The 18,247-nt window shown below is 30.0% G+C and overlaps 1 protein-coding gene across 2 annotated transcripts; it reads right to left on the bottom strand.

Annotated features, from left to right (window-relative positions):
• Positions 1 to 154: 154 nt before the first annotated feature.
• LOC123539146 (uncharacterized) lies at positions 155 to 11,423 on the bottom strand. 2 transcript variants are annotated; one of them, XR_008369038.1, is made up of 8 exons: positions 10,970 to 11,414; positions 10,598 to 10,673; positions 8,836 to 8,955; positions 8,312 to 8,420; positions 7,312 to 7,838; positions 6,742 to 6,885; positions 1,747 to 1,877; positions 156 to 1,438 (listed from the first exon to the last, which is right to left on the bottom strand). XR_008369038.1 is itself a non-coding variant. In XM_053533346.1 (7 exons), exons 1-5 carry the CDS (start codon positions 10,993 to 10,995, stop codon positions 7,753 to 7,755), a joined length of 417 nt encoding a protein of 138 aa, XP_053389321.1. In that variant the 5' UTR covers positions 10,996 to 11,423; the 3' UTR covers positions 155 to 1,877; positions 6,742 to 6,885; positions 7,312 to 7,752. The 2 variants fall into 2 exon arrangements, 1 of the variants encoding a protein (XP_053389321.1); XM_053533346.1 differs by having other exon boundaries at positions 155 to 1,877; positions 10,970 to 11,423.
• Between the last annotated feature and the right edge of the window lie 6,824 nt (positions 11,424 to 18,247).

The raw sequence follows: 18,247 nt of genomic DNA, 5'->3' as shown, positions 1-18,247 counted from the left end.
GTAACATTACAAATAAAATAATAAAATATATAGTAATATTATTACAAATAATAATGCTATAAAACACAGTTATAGTGAAAACTCAATGATTTCTTTGTGTTGACAAACAATATTTTCCAATATCATAATTATTATGAAATTCATATTGATGAAGGTGATCCTTATATTTATTTAGAATACATTTTTGTATTTACAGAAAGAATGGGAAAATGGTTTTCTCGTATTTATGCAATCACCATTATTTGAATATAATATACTGGATAAAATCAAATTATTGTGTTCCATCTATACTGAATTTTCAACTTCAGTAAGTTGCCAAAAGTGTACTTTTTCATGCTTTATTTTGTAACACTGAAATGCACATTCGGTTTCAATCTTAGACAAATGTTATATACAGTATTCTGCAAGCATTAAACAAAACTTTTAGATAAGTGAAAGTCACATTTTTCTGCAATATCACACGTCTTCATACAGAATTTGAAAAAAATAAAAGCCTGCTTTTTTCCTAAAATAAAGTTTCTTATTATTTAATTATTGTGTTTGACCAACAGATATTTTTCTTTACATAAAATGCCAACAAACAGGTATAACTTTAAAAGTTATCAATATTTATGTTTCCCCTTCTCACTAATTGATACATTTGTAAGGTAGACTGACCACCAATAAACAATCATCCTTGTTTATTGGAACTATACTGTGATAGTCATTATCCCAAACTGTGCTGGTGAAGATAGAAATCCCTTGGCCGACTGCCAAGATCTAGGCATTTAATTAAAAATTTCTATCACTGTTAAGATGAAAACAAACACAGTGCAAAGGATGAATAGATGTATTCGGACCGCGAACACGTATTTATCGTAAATACATGTAAATGAATGATAAACAAAAGTTCTGTACAAATTCTGCAAGAATGAATTGTTTGGACGGTATAACTTAGAAGAATGGATAAATCTTTAGCTTTCATCAAGAACGACAACCTCAATCGAAGAACTACAGTACTTTTATTTCAGTCAATTTTTTTTTTCATGAACGAACCCGTGATAGTAATTTGTCGATATTTCATGATGAACATCCAGCAAAATCAATACTGTACATGAACGAGTGTCTGGGGACTTTATGTAAAAAAAAAACACACATAAACATTTTTACATTTTGAAAATATATGTCTGTTAGATTTCATTGCAAGTTTAACGGATGTTTCTTTTTCTGTTAACTTTTTTTTTCTTTAATCTTTGTATTTCATGATGGTCACGGAATTTGATGTTCTTCCAGTCACGAGAAAGCAACAGGCTCTCATTTTTCCTTGCTCGTCCGCATTCCTCCTTGTTAGGAACTCTTAAGCAGCGGATATTTTTGGCGAATGACCTTCGCATGGCCGCTAACTGCTTCTCTGTCCAAGGAACGACCTTGATCTTTTTGCCTGTTTGTACTGGAAATTCTAATATATACAAGAAAACTGTTTCAGTTACTTTGTAAAAAACACATAAAATCACAGTACAAAGAATCATGAAGGATAAAAAGAAAAAAAGAATAAAGAAAAAATAAATAAACAAAGCTTTGAAATTAAAATGAGTTCAATTTATCATATTCAACAAAGGGTTCTAATTACATTTAAGGTTTAGAAAGTACAAGTGGTAAAGAAGAAATATAAAGTTGTTAAGCCTTTACATTAATGTCTAATTTATTTGAATGACAACTATTATTGACTGCAAAAAATCTCATGCTGTGATTGTGTTAACACAATACCTGCTTTGCGTTTGGAAGCCGATGTTACACCACTGTTGTTGTTCTCATGACCAATCGAACTATAGATCTTCCTCTGCATTCTACAGGAGACTAAACTGGCTCATCGTCGCAGTTTTCATGACAAGTCAAATCTGAATGTGCATTAGACCAAAACAAAGTGAAATACCCGGTAATGATTGAAAAAAGAAACATGTCTTTTTTTTAATTGTCCTACAAATGTTATTTAAAAGAAATTACTTCTGGAACAGTGAAGATTGAAATGGAAGTTCTTTTAGGCGAAAGATATATTGATAGAGTTGAACGCTCACTGACTTGGTGTCCACAGTGCGACTTAATGAAAACAGTGAGAGGAATTGTTCACATTTTTATCATGTTATTTATGATATTTTATTGTTTGATATTGTTCAAATTATATTTATTTTACGTATCTGTTGAAATTTATGTTTGTTTTCTCTTTCTGCAATGACTGTTAGTCATTCGTTTAAACAGTCTCTAAACATTACACTGATGCGCTATTTGACAGTAACTATACTTTTAATGGAAATTACAACTATACATTTACTTATAATTGTAACTGTCGTATCTGTAAATATGCTAGGTCGTACTTATGTAATATCAAGAATCTGAATAAACATGTTAATGTTTTATTAACCCCCCGACTGCATTTAGTGTGGAGAATCTTAATTACATAATGACTACAAGTTAAACTGCTTAGATTATTCCTGTTTTCATAATCAAAACATGTTAGAAATAACATGTGTAACCAGTTACACATCAGTTAGATTCCGATATTAACATTATATAATCTACAATTACATTTTAAATTTGGTGTCCACAATGCTGATAGAATGATTAAATGAGCTGTAACTTGGTGTCCACAGTGCAGACTGATAATAGCTGAACGCTCACTGACTTGGTGTCCACAGTGCGACTTACTACACGTTAAGAAGATCTTTCCCGTTTGACAATTTTCCCGCGTTTCACTTTGAACAACTTCAAACAAAAAACCGATAGTTTGATATCGCCGCAGTATATACGCCACAGTCGCCAGCTGTCGTTTACTCTTACAATGACAAGCGTGTAGGCCAATTAAAAATTAGTTGTTTGTTTTATCTATTGGTTTTTCTAATTAAAGATAACTGTTCAAATGCAGTATGAAAGTTCAACATTTCTATTTACACGAAAATGTAACGTCAACATTTGCACATCATGGAAGGCACGTTCAACTTTCCCGCCAAAACACGTATAAAGTAGCTCTTGTTTTACGAGACATTCAGAAAGTGTGTCGTTCTTAATAATAAAAAGCAGAATGGCGTTATAGATAATGTATAAGACACTGTTTCAACAAAATACAATTTTGAAAGAATTATTTTCCGTCAAGGGCATCTTGACTTTAAAAAGTACATGTATGTCATGACGCCGAAAAGACTGGCGATTCCTCGAACAATAGTCCCGATTCATTCTTAAATTTCAAGCAGCTCCATAACACTAAGGATAAAGATGTCGTATGGTGCATGTCTCGGCCAAATAGGTTTTAAAAACACTTTTATCAAATATGGGTATAACGCGAAAATTACCACTTTGTGATATATGTTGACGATTGTTATGAATAATAAGACAGAAACTGTTCAGAAAAAGCATATGAAATATTAATTTTCCACGTTTAAAAAAGTCTTACTTGTGTTTTGATTAAAGTATAAATCGAATTTTTGACAAAAGTCGCACACTGATCTTGTCAAAAGTATTTCGAATGCAGAAAAAGGGATATCTCTGCAATCATTTACCCACCATTAGCTTTAAATCAGCTCACCATTATGACCTAAAAAAGCTGTTTGAGATGCAAACTGGCTTTGGCGATGGGAAGATTCGACTGAAAAATAGGTACAATTCCCATTGCACAACAGTTACATCCAATTTGTTCGTAACGTCTTTGCAGAGAAAACATGTGACGTGTAAAAATTGCAATTAAGAGATTTTTAACGTTGAATCACATATTTGTGAACACAGTCCTCATAAAACATGTTTCGCTATGTATGTGACACTTCCATGAATCAGACACTGATACCTTTGTCCTGCTGTAAACTTTTAAGTTGCTAGGTTCTGTAATATTTGTAGATAATTAAGCTGATTATTTGTTATGCAATGCAAGAGTGCGAAGTGTAGATAATTTCTAACAAGGTCTTTGTTCCATTGTTTGCCACTTCCTTCGATCACTATCATAAATGTGATAAGATCTAAAGAAGACTGTATAAGAATAATTTGCATAATTCGAATATACTGATTGTCAAGATATTAATCTGTGATTTCATTGGTTGAAGATCTTAAATTGAAAAGATAAGAAATAATGCAGCATCCAGGAGAAAAGACAGTTAGTTAGTTAGTGGACATCCACAGAACAAGCGTGTTATACTTTAATGTTTAATTTCTTGTTAGTCCGGTTAACCGACGTTAAAAGTGACACTAAATTTCTTATCTAATTATATTAACTGGATAACCAGTGTTCAAAAGCTGACTACTTATTTTGTTATAAATGTATACCTTTTGTTAATTTGAACTATTGTGGATAAAATGAAAATAGTAAAATTGCACAGGAACGTTCGTTCTACATACACCCGACATCCCAGAATTGACGGCATCACACCTTTCTGTCAATGTCGTAACAAATGACATATTACCGATAACAAATATATGTTTAAAAGCATAATATGTTTTTCTCGTTTATTATAGAATGCGCCACCCCTCATTTTTCGACGGTCTGTTATAAAATTTTCACAGATTAAAATTGGCGATATCTCCGACAGTGTTTTTTTCTCCATTTCGCTGCCATGACCACTCACGTTGTCTTTTCAACACAGCGCAAAATGACATACTTGATTTACATTAATTCGAATTTAAGTTTTTGTTTCTGTTACTGGATATAATGAAATAAAATTACAATAATAATAAAAGTAGATGTTATTTCACGGCATTATGCTCTCCTATACATGGCATACTTACATTTATTGTACACGAGTGCGCATGTCCAATTCAAATAAACGGACTTAGTCGACTATTACATTTAAAGTGCATGACACAGTAAAACAAACCGATAGCACGATACTAATCTATTACATCTTTTATTCCAGAAATTGTATTGAGAAAACAGAAGCCACGTAAAACTTTTACCGAATAAGGGCACTCTATGAATTTTAAAGCAATAGCAAGATTACAAATTTGACAGGCTGATACAGAAATATTTTAATGAACAGAAATAAAAACAAATAAAGCGGAAAACAAACAAAATTTTGATTTGGGCCTAACCGAGTGTTTGCAACGTGCCTATCGATAAACTCCATCCATACTAAAATGTACACGCGCAACTCCCGATGACATGTCGGGTAAGCTTCAAAGACATGTACCGAGGTCACGAAGGGCAAACAGGTGTTTGAGTGATTCACAAGTAATCGACTGCAAACTGGCAAACGGGAAACGTCTTCTTAATGGGTAGTAATGAAAACAGTGAGGAGTAAATGTTCTCTATTTTTATCATGCGTTTTATCAAATATGATGTTTTATTGTTTGATATTGTTCAAATTACAATTTTACAGTTCTGTTGACATTTATGTTTGTTTTCTCTTTCTGCAATGTATGTTAGTCATTCGTTTAAACTGTCTCTAAACAGTACATTGATACGCTGTTTGACAATAACTATACTTTTAATGGGAACTACACAATGCATTTACTAAAAATTGTAACAGTCTTGTTTGTGAATACGGCAGGCTGTAATTACGTAATATGAAGAATCTGAATAAACATGTAAATGTTTCATTTAAACCCTCGACTGTATTTAGTGTGGAGAGTCTTAATTACACAATGACTACAAGATCAACTGCTTAGATTATTAATGTTTTCATATTCAAAACATGTCCGAAGTAATACACATAAAAATCACACGTCATTTAAATTCCATTTGGTAAAAATTAATCGATATTAACATTAAATTATCTAGAATCACATATGTAATTTGGTGTCCACAAGGCAGATAGAATGATTTTGTGAGTTGTATCTTGGTGTCCACAATGCAGATTGATTGAGCTGAACGCTCACTGACTTGGTTTCCACAGTGTGACAAGAAAACACTGATGAGTAAATGTTCAATTTTTTATCATGTATTTTATTTATGATGTTTAATTGCTTGATATTGTTCAGATTAGATTTTAACATGATATCTGTTGAAATTTATGATTTTTGTTTCGCTTCTGGCATTTACTGTTAGTAAATCTGTTTAACAGTCTCCTAACCATATATTTAATAATTGATTTACAGTGACTATACTTTTGATGGGAATTACACAAATGCATTTACTGACAATTTGTAACTATCTTATTTGTAAATATGTCATGTTGCATTTACGTAATAATTATTAATTATGAAGAAGCTGAATAAACATGTTAATGTTTAATTTAAATCCTATACTGTATTTCAAAACATGTCAGAAGTAACACGCGTAATAAATAACGCATCATTTAAATTTCAGTTGTTAAAAACTAATATTTATCAACATTAAATAATCTATAATTACGAGTACATATATGTTATTTGGTGTCCACAAGGCAGATATTATAATGATTTAGTGAGCAGTATCTTGGTGTCCACAATGCAGACTGATAGATTTGAACGCTCACTGTCTTGGTGTCCACAGTGCGACAATAAAAACAGTGAGGAGTAAATGTCCAGAATTTTTATCATCTATGTTATTTATGATGTTTTATTGCTAAATATTATTCAAATTAGATATAATTTACACATCTGTTGAGATGAATGTTTTTTCTCTTTCTGAAATAACCATTAGTTATTTGTTTAAACTGTCTCTTTGCCAGATATTGAATCGTTGCTTGACAGTAACTATACTTTTGATCGAGAATCTTAATTATATAAAGAACGCAAATTCAACTGATTAGATAATTCCTATTTTCATATTCATAACATGTGTAATAAATTACAGCAACAACTAACCTAGTCGCAAACAGTACAAGATGAGGAACCCCATTCACACCAATGACTGTCATTCTCGAATTTCTCTGTTGTTTTGTGTCTGCATGATTTACTAGCCGTCCTAAGGATGGTTGATACAGTTTTGGTTCCTCTGAGGCATCAATGCTACCAAAAATATGATAATAACAAAAATTAAAACGTACTGAACAAACAAATGAGTCAAAAACTAGTGCGATAATGTCTTAAAGTTAATTCATTTATCTTAGATATACACTTACGACACCAAATATAATCATGCAGATTTCAAACGAATGGTTTTAATTTTGAAAATGCTTTTTTATTCACACGAGTATTTTCATGGATTAAAAGTTGCATTATACAAATAAAAGAAAGCATTAACATTAGTTTTCTTGAAGGAATCTGAATCAGTTGTGAAACCGATTCACATTTATGTAAATGTTACACAGTACTGTCTTGAATTTGATTACTTTATTCTAAAACAGACACAGTTCCGCCTTTGCGTTTGATATCCAATTTTGTAGCTTGAATTTTAAGGCTTGTATCATTTAAAGGTTGAAATATTTTACATACCAGTACGTGACACCATTAAAGTCAAAGAAATATGTGTAGTTTGTGTCTTTGTCCATCACGTCGTCAGCTTGGGATAAAACACCATGGTATTCCGCAAGGAATTTTCCATTTCTGATCATTTTTTTTCGCCAAAACACCTCGACCTGAGACATAAAAAGTGAACATAGTGCATTTCATATATGTTATAAAATAAATTGTTTTACTTAGGCAGGTAGTGAAGAAATACTCCTTTAATTCCTGTTTTATTTACTGCAATTTATAGAGGCTGAAAGATGTAATCAATGATTCTTATATTATATCAAACTATAAAATGTTTTCAGAGTAGATTTTTTGTTACAACGTCTTTTAATTAATAGTTTTGATAAGCTGGATATTGTTATACATAATGATGCATTTAATTTACTGACCAGAGACCGATAAAATGGTCATAAAGCACAGCAGCTATCCAATTATCTCTGACAGATGACTGCTGCCGTCTAGTTTACCTGTAGCTGCAGTAGAATGGTTACTGCTAAACAGTAGTACACCTTTGATAAAAACAAAAATGTAGATTTGCACTGCATGTATTCTCAAATAAATGTCATATAAAAAGACATCTTAAAGACCATTTTCTTTGTAAAGTATAAAGGATGTTCAGAAAGAAAAATAGAATACACTAAAACTTGTCTTTAGATTAAATCCTATGTTAATGAAATTCTAACCTTAGCTTATCAGCACTTACATGTGATTTATTGCTTTTTATTGATTACATGCTAATAAAGTGGCTATCGCTTCAATTACCATGAAGGCTGCGAGTAGTATCTACTCTCTGGGTCTGAGACAATCGAAATAAGGCATACTAAATCTTCGATCTAGCTCGTGCAGCATGAAAGAAAATGATGTTACAGAAAAAAAGTGTTTTCGAAGATATCAATGTTTTACTATTTACTACTGTATCATTATCAAGTAAACTACTATAGAACGAAAAAGCTATTAGTAAAGGTTTTCATAAATTATTTACCTCTAAAGTCTATGATATATTTTTCGCATATATCTTCAGGATCATGTTGTCCTAAAACGAACCTCACAGCTTCCTCGACCGGTTTTATCCTTTTCTCTGTTCGCTGAACCTTTGACATCATCAAATAACTCGTATATCAATAATATATTTTAAGACATGTGTCTTGCGTTTAATAACAAAGAATTAATTGATTGTAACTGAATACACGATTTATCTGTTTATCACTATTCAAAACATATTTCTTATAAAATAATGAACTCATTTACTACCACTGTCTGGAGTTGGCAGTCTCGTGTTTTATGTGTGTTAGGTGTACATAATTTCTGTAGAATCGAATGGTTAAAGCCCAGTTCCGTTCCTTGACACTGTGACATACCTTCACTCCCATAATTATGGTTGTTCAAATAGTTATATTACTTTCAACTGTGTATACTATTAGTATTTTCTTCAATACTTTAATGCAAAATTAGAAATTCATTTTACATTTGCTTCCTAAAAATGTATCATACTAATTGTAAAAATACCTGTTTTAGAAATTGGAATTCTTTTCTATTTATTAATATAACCGCAACATCGGGAAGAAGGGCCACACCGCTGACGACTTGTCCATCGAGAGTTACTGGTTTGAAACATCTGAGGAATGCCTGAAAGTTATATCGCATGAACAAGATAAGGAACAAATTTCCTTATGCATTTTTATCATTCTTTTATTTCCTCTTCTTTAATTTACTAGTTTTTACTTTTCTCCTCTTTTTACCACATTTTCCAATAATACTTACATTTATAATTAAAAAAAAAAAAGAATACTGAAGATTAATTAAGAATGTACTTCCTTTTCAATATTAGAAAGAAATAGCCTGTTACTGATGTATTTGTTGTAGATGTACTGCATTTATTGGAAAATAAAAATATATTACAAAAAAGAGAAAAAATCAAAATTGATGTTACATTAAAATACAACAACCACTGTTCTGCATTCCACAAATTGATAATTTATTTTCATCAAGATACCCTTACAAGTTAAATCTGACCTCTAAGCCGTGACCTTATAGAAAAATGTGTATTTCTGCATGAAATGTATTTTATTGAAAAATGTTAGATCAAAAATTATAAGGAGAAAACTGCAATATTTAATCTGGGGAATGATCATGTGTTATAAGTAAAGAATTTAGGATCTTTCGATGCTTTCCTTCAGGGGTCGTAGCTCATGTGTCAAAATGGGGAAAATGTTCCCAGTGGGGATTCGAACCTATGACCTTTTCGAATACTGCTTCACTACCTTCGTCAAGCTAGCTTACGTTGGCTTAATTTTCTGAGAATTAAGATGAAAACAAAATCGTGTGGTAAATAAATTTTAAAAAAAGAAAAGATCCTTTATCATGAAATTACTTACTCTCGAATACTACCAACAGTCATTACAAACCATTTTTTGATAACCATTTTTTTTCTTTTAAGGTATTAGACACCTAATAGTTTTGTTGAAAATGGTATATTCTTAAAGTTAACCTTGTTTCGCACTGTTTCATTAATTTAGACAATTTTCATCGTGGCTGTTTTCATGAATTTTGTGTATAAATATTACTTCTTCAAACTTTTATAGACACATTTTAAAGCGACGGTATATGGGGCCGTCTTATCAGTATCGTAACTTTACGAGAAAATTGCGAAGTCTATTTCTCGTAACTATGACGTTGAGACGGGTCCAATGTACATAATGTATTCAGAAAATTCATAACTTCAATGTAATGGTAAATAATTGCAAAACACATTATAAAACTTAAGATAACTTTTTTTCTAGTGAGTCTACAGTAATAAGGATCTAATCAGACAGAAATCTGACTCCGGCGTTAAAAAATTAAGGACAGTCTTTTGAGACTGTTAAAAATGTTGCTTTCTACATTAGAAAAATAACTATGGGACTGCGCAATTTCTAATTTCTATTCGTGAAAATTGTTATTTTTTCCAGCTAAATATTGCAAAGATTGCAATGCTCGATCTGGCATTTTATGTAAGTTAAGGTTTATGCCAATACGATTTTGTATCTATTTTGTTTTTAAAAAAGAAGATAAAATAGGCCTTCAATAGTCAGTTTTGCTTAACGCAGGTAATGTGGAATGCCGCAATGGTAACTTTATAAAAAATCTGTCATCTGTTAATAGCAGGCAGTGTGTCATCAAGAAAATGGTAATTAATGCGCGCGCCTGTTAAAGTCACAACTTGTACTAGTATAGTAAAACAAATTTAACACTAGATCTGTATATTGTTGAAAACTGAGCAAAAAAGTACCTGCTTCACAGAATTAAACTCTGTTTGAAAATGCGTCGGAATCGTGTCTTTAACTATTATATCACAGCCGTCAGCACTGAAGAATAAATCATTACATATTGATTCATTGACCGGTAAAGAAAAAACGCACATCAAATAACATCAAAACCTGATAACATTGTTTTGCCATATAACTATTTGCCATGCTTTAATTAATGATACTTAACTCGATTATATGGAGAGAAATAATAATGTTCAACTACACGTGTAAAATAAATCATCTTCATTCGATATGTAGAATTCTAACATTATTAATATGAATAGAAATAATAATGTTCAAATTCACATGTATAATACATTATATTGATTGAATTATCTTAATTAGACTACTACCTTCCAAACAGACAGTATGGATTCATTATTGGATACACATGTCCTTTAACAACCACTTTTCCAAGTAAGTAAAGCCTAGAAGTGAGAGAAAAACTATTTGAAATTATTTTTCCTTATCGCGTAAGACCGCAATATTTACAAATCTAACGATCAATAGCATATAAATCTTTCTCAGTTATGTTATTAAAACACTTTGAAATCAGAGCTTAGTAGCATTGTATTGTTTAACAAAGCTTTTTTTTAAACACATATCAAATACATATTTCTCAAATTAATTTAAGTAAGAAAAACTTAACAAATATAAGTAACAAACTATGAAGTAATAAATAAATTACCTTTGCCATTGTCTTAACCGGCATGTGAAATATTCCGCATTGAATTAACATCCTATGTTGACATAAATTAGGGACAGATGGGGTTCATAAAACATATTATCGCCTATTTTATCAGAAATTACTGCAAATTGCCCTTTAAACTACCTCGGTAGATATAATTGCTACACTGCGGTGTCAGGTTACCGCACGCGAAACATAAAATCTACAAGTTTAATGCACCAGTCAAGGTGTGCGTTTCACTGGTCCATAACGTTGGTTGACAGTTCCTGATTTAAAGGGAAGATAACCCCTCTCTGACTTTTCTGGAGGTGTGATCTTTGTGGACACCATGTTCTGGTGTCCACAACGAAAAATGTGTCCACAACGAAGGTCAAAATCTTACAAATGTGTCCATAACGGTAGGAATATGAGGGCACACACACACACACACACACACACACACACAAAAAAAAAAAAAAAAAAAAAACTACGGTGCTCCTAAAGTGAAATGTTACGCACTTTTTTCCACTTAGGTAATGTGAGACTTTTTTTATTTCGTTTTAATGAATTAATTATTTCGTTTAAATGAAATAACTAATTCATTTAAACGAAAAAGTCTCACATTACCTAAGTGGAAAAATGTGCGTAACATGTCACTTTAGGGGCACCGTAAAAAAAAACGAAAATACTGCTAACTCAAACTTCAAGCACCAAAATATCAAGAAAAAAAACCCTGTTCACAATAAGGTATTAAAAGTTTTATGAGATGAAATCTTTGAAGAATTAACAGAGGAAGATACAGATCTTTTAGACATTGCAAGCGACAAGGCTGTCCTGAGACAACTTTCTCAAGCAAAAGATACATTATTTTTACAATATTTCTAACTCTTATCAAATCGAATAAGTACCCGTTGACAAACATCACTTTTCTTCTTTGGTTAGAGACAGTTAAATAGTACAATTGTGACACATCGCTATTAGTATTGCTGGTCCGGTTTATTTTCTTTCATTGGTGTCTGTATTTCATTTGTATTTTCATTTTTGAACGGGACCATAGAGGTTTATTACGTCGTTTCTGTTTTATGGAGGACAAATAAAATCTTGTCTTTTCCCTGGCCAATTTTAACGTTCTCTGTGATTTATTTCTCTGAAAATAAATGAACGCTACCACAGGAATATGAATGAAAATCTGACAAACAACTGATTAATAGTAGTATTAGAAATACCGATTTTAAAACAATATAACCCCCCTGACCCCTTGTCCCTATTCTATAAGTGGACTTTAACCTTGCCCTAAAATTAAAATACTAACTTGGTACCCTTAATACCCTGAAAATCTTTTAAATCTTTAGTTAAACCGAATGAAAACCTTTGGTTTAACCAAAAAAAGATTTAGTCTTTGGTCCGGACTGACCCCTTGTCCCTATTCTAAAAAATCCAATGCCGGACAATTTAAAAAATAAGAAAAAACAGGTTTTCAGGTTGCTTTAACTTGACAAAACCTTACCAGTTAACAAAAATGAGAACAAAATCTAAAATATATTAAAAATAATTAACTATAAAATAATTAACTATAAAATGTACCTCCTGTAATATTACTTCCGAATTTCTTATTTATATACTAACTATTATACCGCAGTTAAACAGACGATTCATTATCACATTCCTTTGATCAGCTGTTATTTGCAATAATCAATAAAGCGGCACCGGTGCATTAAACCAATATTTGTTTAAAGTTGTTGATATTGATAAAACTTGAAAATGACACGGTGTTGATAAATAGTTTTTGTTGAAACAGTTTATTGAGAATTACGCTGTAATTCATGAAGAAATGTTTAAAAACATTAAACGTATAGATTATATCTTTGTAATTTGATGACGCAAAGCGTTTACAAATGGTATTATAAGTTAAACAGACGATTATTGCATTCCTTTTAAGATAAACATTTATGTCGGTTTTTTGAAACATCTGATTGAGAATTACGCTGTAATCCATTTGCATTTAATGACCTTAGTATAGGACGTTTCGCAGACGACATATGTGTCATTTTTGTTGAAACAGTTTATGAGAATTACGCTGTAATTCATGAAGGAATGTTAAAACCATTAAACGTATAGATTATAGCTTTGTAATTTGGTGACACACGATGTGTTTACAATCAATATTATAAGTTAAACAGATGATTTATTGCATTCCTTTAAGATAAACATATATCGAGGAGTTGTTTATACAACATATTTGATCTTATTTTCAATTAGTAAGTATATTATCAGGGTACACATAGTAATTAAAACTTTAATTAAGCTTTTAATTAACCCTTTAATCCAAAAGTCTGCTTCTACCAGAGGATATAGGTTCATCCGATATGTAGAATCTAATGTAACTACCTATCAAAAGCATAAATGTTAATTCTGTAGATGCTGAATCGTCATACGGGTGAATATCAAACATTGTTCCTTGTTTTAGATAAATTTTAATTTTTTTCTTATACATAGATATTAACTTATCAGTGTCAAAGTCCTCAGCTGCCTCAGCTGTTATATTTACATTATCAAATATATCAAATAAAACATCATCCTGAGGCCTATCATTCCGCCACCTAAATATAAAATGTGATATTGGGCTTTTAGTCGGTTTATACGGTTCACTTAAAGAGCTCACACCCTTTAATAAAATTTTAATATCTATTATATAAGTTCCGGTTTTTCTGACTATAAACACACCACTCAAAAGCATATCTAGTACATCTATTTTATATTCTTGGTTTGTGTTTATAAAATCTTCATAATCTACGAAAATTCCAGGTCTTATTTCAAATATATTTAAATAGTTCAGATCGGCCATATTTTTATATGTTGAATGTATCCAAGCACCACGACGGTCAAAATACTTTTTCATTTGTATGTAATCAAAAGGATGATTATAATAGTATTCAAAGAGAAACACTTCATGTCTCACTTCCTCTACCCTTTTTTCTATTTTCCTGTCTTTCTTTTTAAGTTTAAGAATTATTTCAGCTAAATCATCAAGTCGTTTTGTTGTAGCAACTTCAGAAGCAGATAGATTGTCAACAGTATTCTTTGTTCTAGCTAATTGTGTTTCTTGTTTTAAGAAAACATTTTTTACTTTTGTAATTTCTTGGATATTAGTGGTAATTTCTTCGACATTAGCGGTTATTGCTTTAGTATTAGCAGTAATTACTTGGGTATTAGCAGTGATTGATTCTCCTTGTTTATCTGATATTTTAACTACAGAGTCCAAATCATTTATTATTTTTTTAATTTGATCATTAACATCTTTTTGTAATAAACCTTTAAGTTTACTTAACTCTTCGTACTTTATATTGTGATGTGCATCAACATTATTAATCATGTTTACAAGTTGTTTTCTCAAATTTTCTAGCTGATTATTAATTATGTTAATTGCTTCAGTATTAGCAGTAATTAACTCTCCTTGTTTAACTGATTTTTCAACTACAAAGTCCAGTTCATTTTTATGTTCTTCAACTTTATCATTAAATTCATTAATATCTTCTTGTAATTTTTTTGTAATATTACTTAATTCTGCATATTTTAAATTGTGACGGTTGTCAACAATACTAATCCAATTTCGAATTTGTTTTTTAAAGTCATCTATTTTAGAATTAATTTCTTTTTTAAGGTTATTAATGCTGTATCATGGTCATCACCTCTTTGTGAAGCTGCCTTTTCCAGTTCAGATTTATATTCTGCAAATTTATTTGAAAATGTATCGAGTAAATCTTGATTCCCTTTTGTCATTTCAGTATTTAGTTTATTTATTTCTGTTCTGATTTCTAACTGATACATATTTTGTAACTTTTTCTCAGCTTCAATAATCTGTCTTTTAGTTCTTCATGTTTAATCATACTATCTTTTAATTCTTGAATTTGGGTGAATAAAATGTTTAAATTAACTCGAAATACTTCTTTTATGTTGTCATCTGTCAAATCAGATTTCTCTTCAAGTTCTTTAATAGAATCAACCATAGCTTTCATTTCTTCTTCAATTTTACCTTGTAATTGATTAATTAATAATGAATTCTTTTTAAAATCTTTTGTTAATTCTTCAATATTCTTTACTTCTACTTCTAGTGTTTGTTTTATAGATTTGATATCTTCAAGATTATAGTCATCTATTACACTTTGAACTTTTTTAAACATAAATCGTCTTGAAACTGCATCGTTGGGTTTATCTGGATTTCCTAGGTTGATTATTTCATTACCTCCCATATCTAATGCTCTGTTCATTGTGTTATCAAGTTCCTTATTTCTGTGAAGATACGATTCCGTTTCCTTTTTAAGCTTTTTGAATTGTTTTTTAGTAGCATAATCACTTAAATCAATATCAAATTTAACTTTACTTATACTGTCAGGTTCACTTATTTGTTTTACATCATTAAAAACTCCCATTATATAATTATTATATATTACCAGTAAAGTTTTTTTTAAAAAACTTCCTTGGTTTGTCAATATATAAGAAATCATGTTTTTGATTTGTGTACATTAGCAAAAGTATCACGATCTATATTTTGTTCATTACAAATCCTATTATTTTCCATTTTATCTGGATATTTAAATAAAATATAATGTGAACAGTTAATTCGAATATCTTTTGGTGTTTTATAGTAAGACTGACTTAAATAAATAACACAACAGTTTTTGTGACGTCCTTGAATAAAGTATTTTGTTATTTCATTTTGAACTTTTTTATCTTCACATACAAAATCATCAAATATTACTACTTTTTGTTTTTCTGATTCAAGATTTTCACAAGGTTCAATTTGGTTGGGATCAGCTGAATATTCAAGTATTTCATTTGGATCTACTTTAATTTTTTTTTGCAATTTGGTTTAAATTGTTAATTAAATCCTGATATTTAGATTGTTCTAAGTTTTTAGCATACAAGTATAATTTATCATAATATATAAGAGGTTTTCGAAGTATATGCATTAATGTATTTGTTTTTCCAGATCCAGAAGATCCACATATTAACATTCTAAAACATGAATCTGGCATAAAAGGATAAAATTGTTTAAAGTTATTGGATTTATCATTTTTTGTATCATAATTTTGGAATTCCATTTATAAATTACATTATTTTACATTATTTTACAATATCTTACATTATCTTACATTATTTTACATTATTTTACATTATCTTACATTATTATATAAATGCAATCAAAACTTAATGAAATGATAATAAGAAAAAAATTAGTCGGGCAAAAGATGAGAGATCTTAGAGAAGAAATAATGAGAGAAAAAATAAGAAAAGCTACAAATCGGGATATGTATACTGAAATTTATAAACCAATTACTGAAAAAAATAGAAAGTCAAAAAGAACAATTATCAAGTCAGTTAAAAGCATTACCTGGAATAAAACAACAATTAGCGTTACTAGGTGATGAAATGAAAGACATACAAACATACCAGGGTGTACCACAACTATTCCAAGAACCGTCAATTACATGGTCTCCTGAAGATGTGGCGAGGGAATATAAAAAATACAGGGAAATAAACAAAGAACCTACTGAAAAAGAAATTAAAAAAGTACTGAAAGATTATGAAAGAGAACAAGCTTTAAAACCGACTCCTTATACATCAATAGATTGGGGAGATGAATCTGTTGGACGGGTTTCTCAAGATGAACTTAAAAGATTAGAAGATTATGGAAGAAAAAAGATGGGAATAACTGAAACAACTGATGATACAACTAAAGATACAATTGAAGAATCAGAAGAATTGGGAGCAAGACCAAAAGAATTTACAGTTAATTTTAATAAATATATTGATTTAGGTCTTTTAGATGAAAAACAATATAACACATCACAAGAAGTGTTTGATTTTTTTCACACTGAATCTGAAAATCCTGATGAAAAAATGACTAGAAAAGAAGTAGAGGATATCATAGAAAATGTATCAGAGGATATAAAAAATTGGGTAATGAATCTGGTGCAATAACTAGAAAGAAAAACAAAACAAATTTAGATCTGAAGCGAAAGGAAGCAATTATAGCTAAGTCGGATAATTTAAGAAAATACAGAGAAACGATCAATTATATTCTAAAAACAAAAAAATATACGGGAAAAGGAATAAGATATCATAACCCATATAAAGTTTCACCAAATGGGCATTATGGTAATTTAATTATTAACTTAAATAAACTTTATGGTCAAAACAAATTAATTGCTAAGGATAGAATAACTGGAAAAGAAGTCATTAACACTAAAGTAGATGATGATTTAATTGATTTAATTAATAAAAGATATAACAATAATAAAAAGCATTCAAATCATTCAATAAAAATATTTAAAGAATTAACAGAAAAGTCAGGATTACCGATCAATAAAAGATCTATGAAATTTAAAAAAGTAATTAGGGGACAAGGTTATGACGTTTGTCCATGTAATCCAAAAGAATTGGTTAATGACTTAGAGTTAATTTGTGGTTCAATTAATGCTGGAAATAATAATGAAGAACTAAAAAATGAAGGTATTAGAATAATTGATGAACTATTAAAAATGAATTCTCTTTTACCAGAACAACATGAAATGTTATAAAAAAATATTTTTCTTGAATTTAAACTTTAATTAAAGTTTTTAATTATATATAATTGAACAAAAAATAGTATTAAGTTCTGAAACAGTTAAAGATAATAAAAATACTCCGAGTGATTTTACAATCAGATTAGTCGTTCTTTAATTTTAGATAAAAATAAAACTTAAGTTGTTGGTTGGGATAGTATTAACACTATGACCTACTCTTGGCTATAATATTAGTGATGATATGACAATAAAAGAATTCGTTATCATAATGGTAAGGATTGGAAAGATATTATATTTACAAATGGTTCTTACAGTTACACAGATATTAATAATTATATTAGGGAAACATTAATAAGTAATGATGATTATGAATTTGATAAATCAGAAATTGCTCCAAT

Source organism: Mercenaria mercenaria, unplaced genomic scaffold (genome assembly GCF_021730395.1).
Source record: "Mercenaria mercenaria strain notata unplaced genomic scaffold, MADL_Memer_1 contig_2263, whole genome shotgun sequence".
NCBI classification, from domain to species: domain Eukaryota; kingdom Metazoa; phylum Mollusca; class Bivalvia; order Venerida; family Veneridae; genus Mercenaria; species Mercenaria mercenaria.
This window is presented reverse-complemented; position numbering and strand designations above follow the sequence as displayed.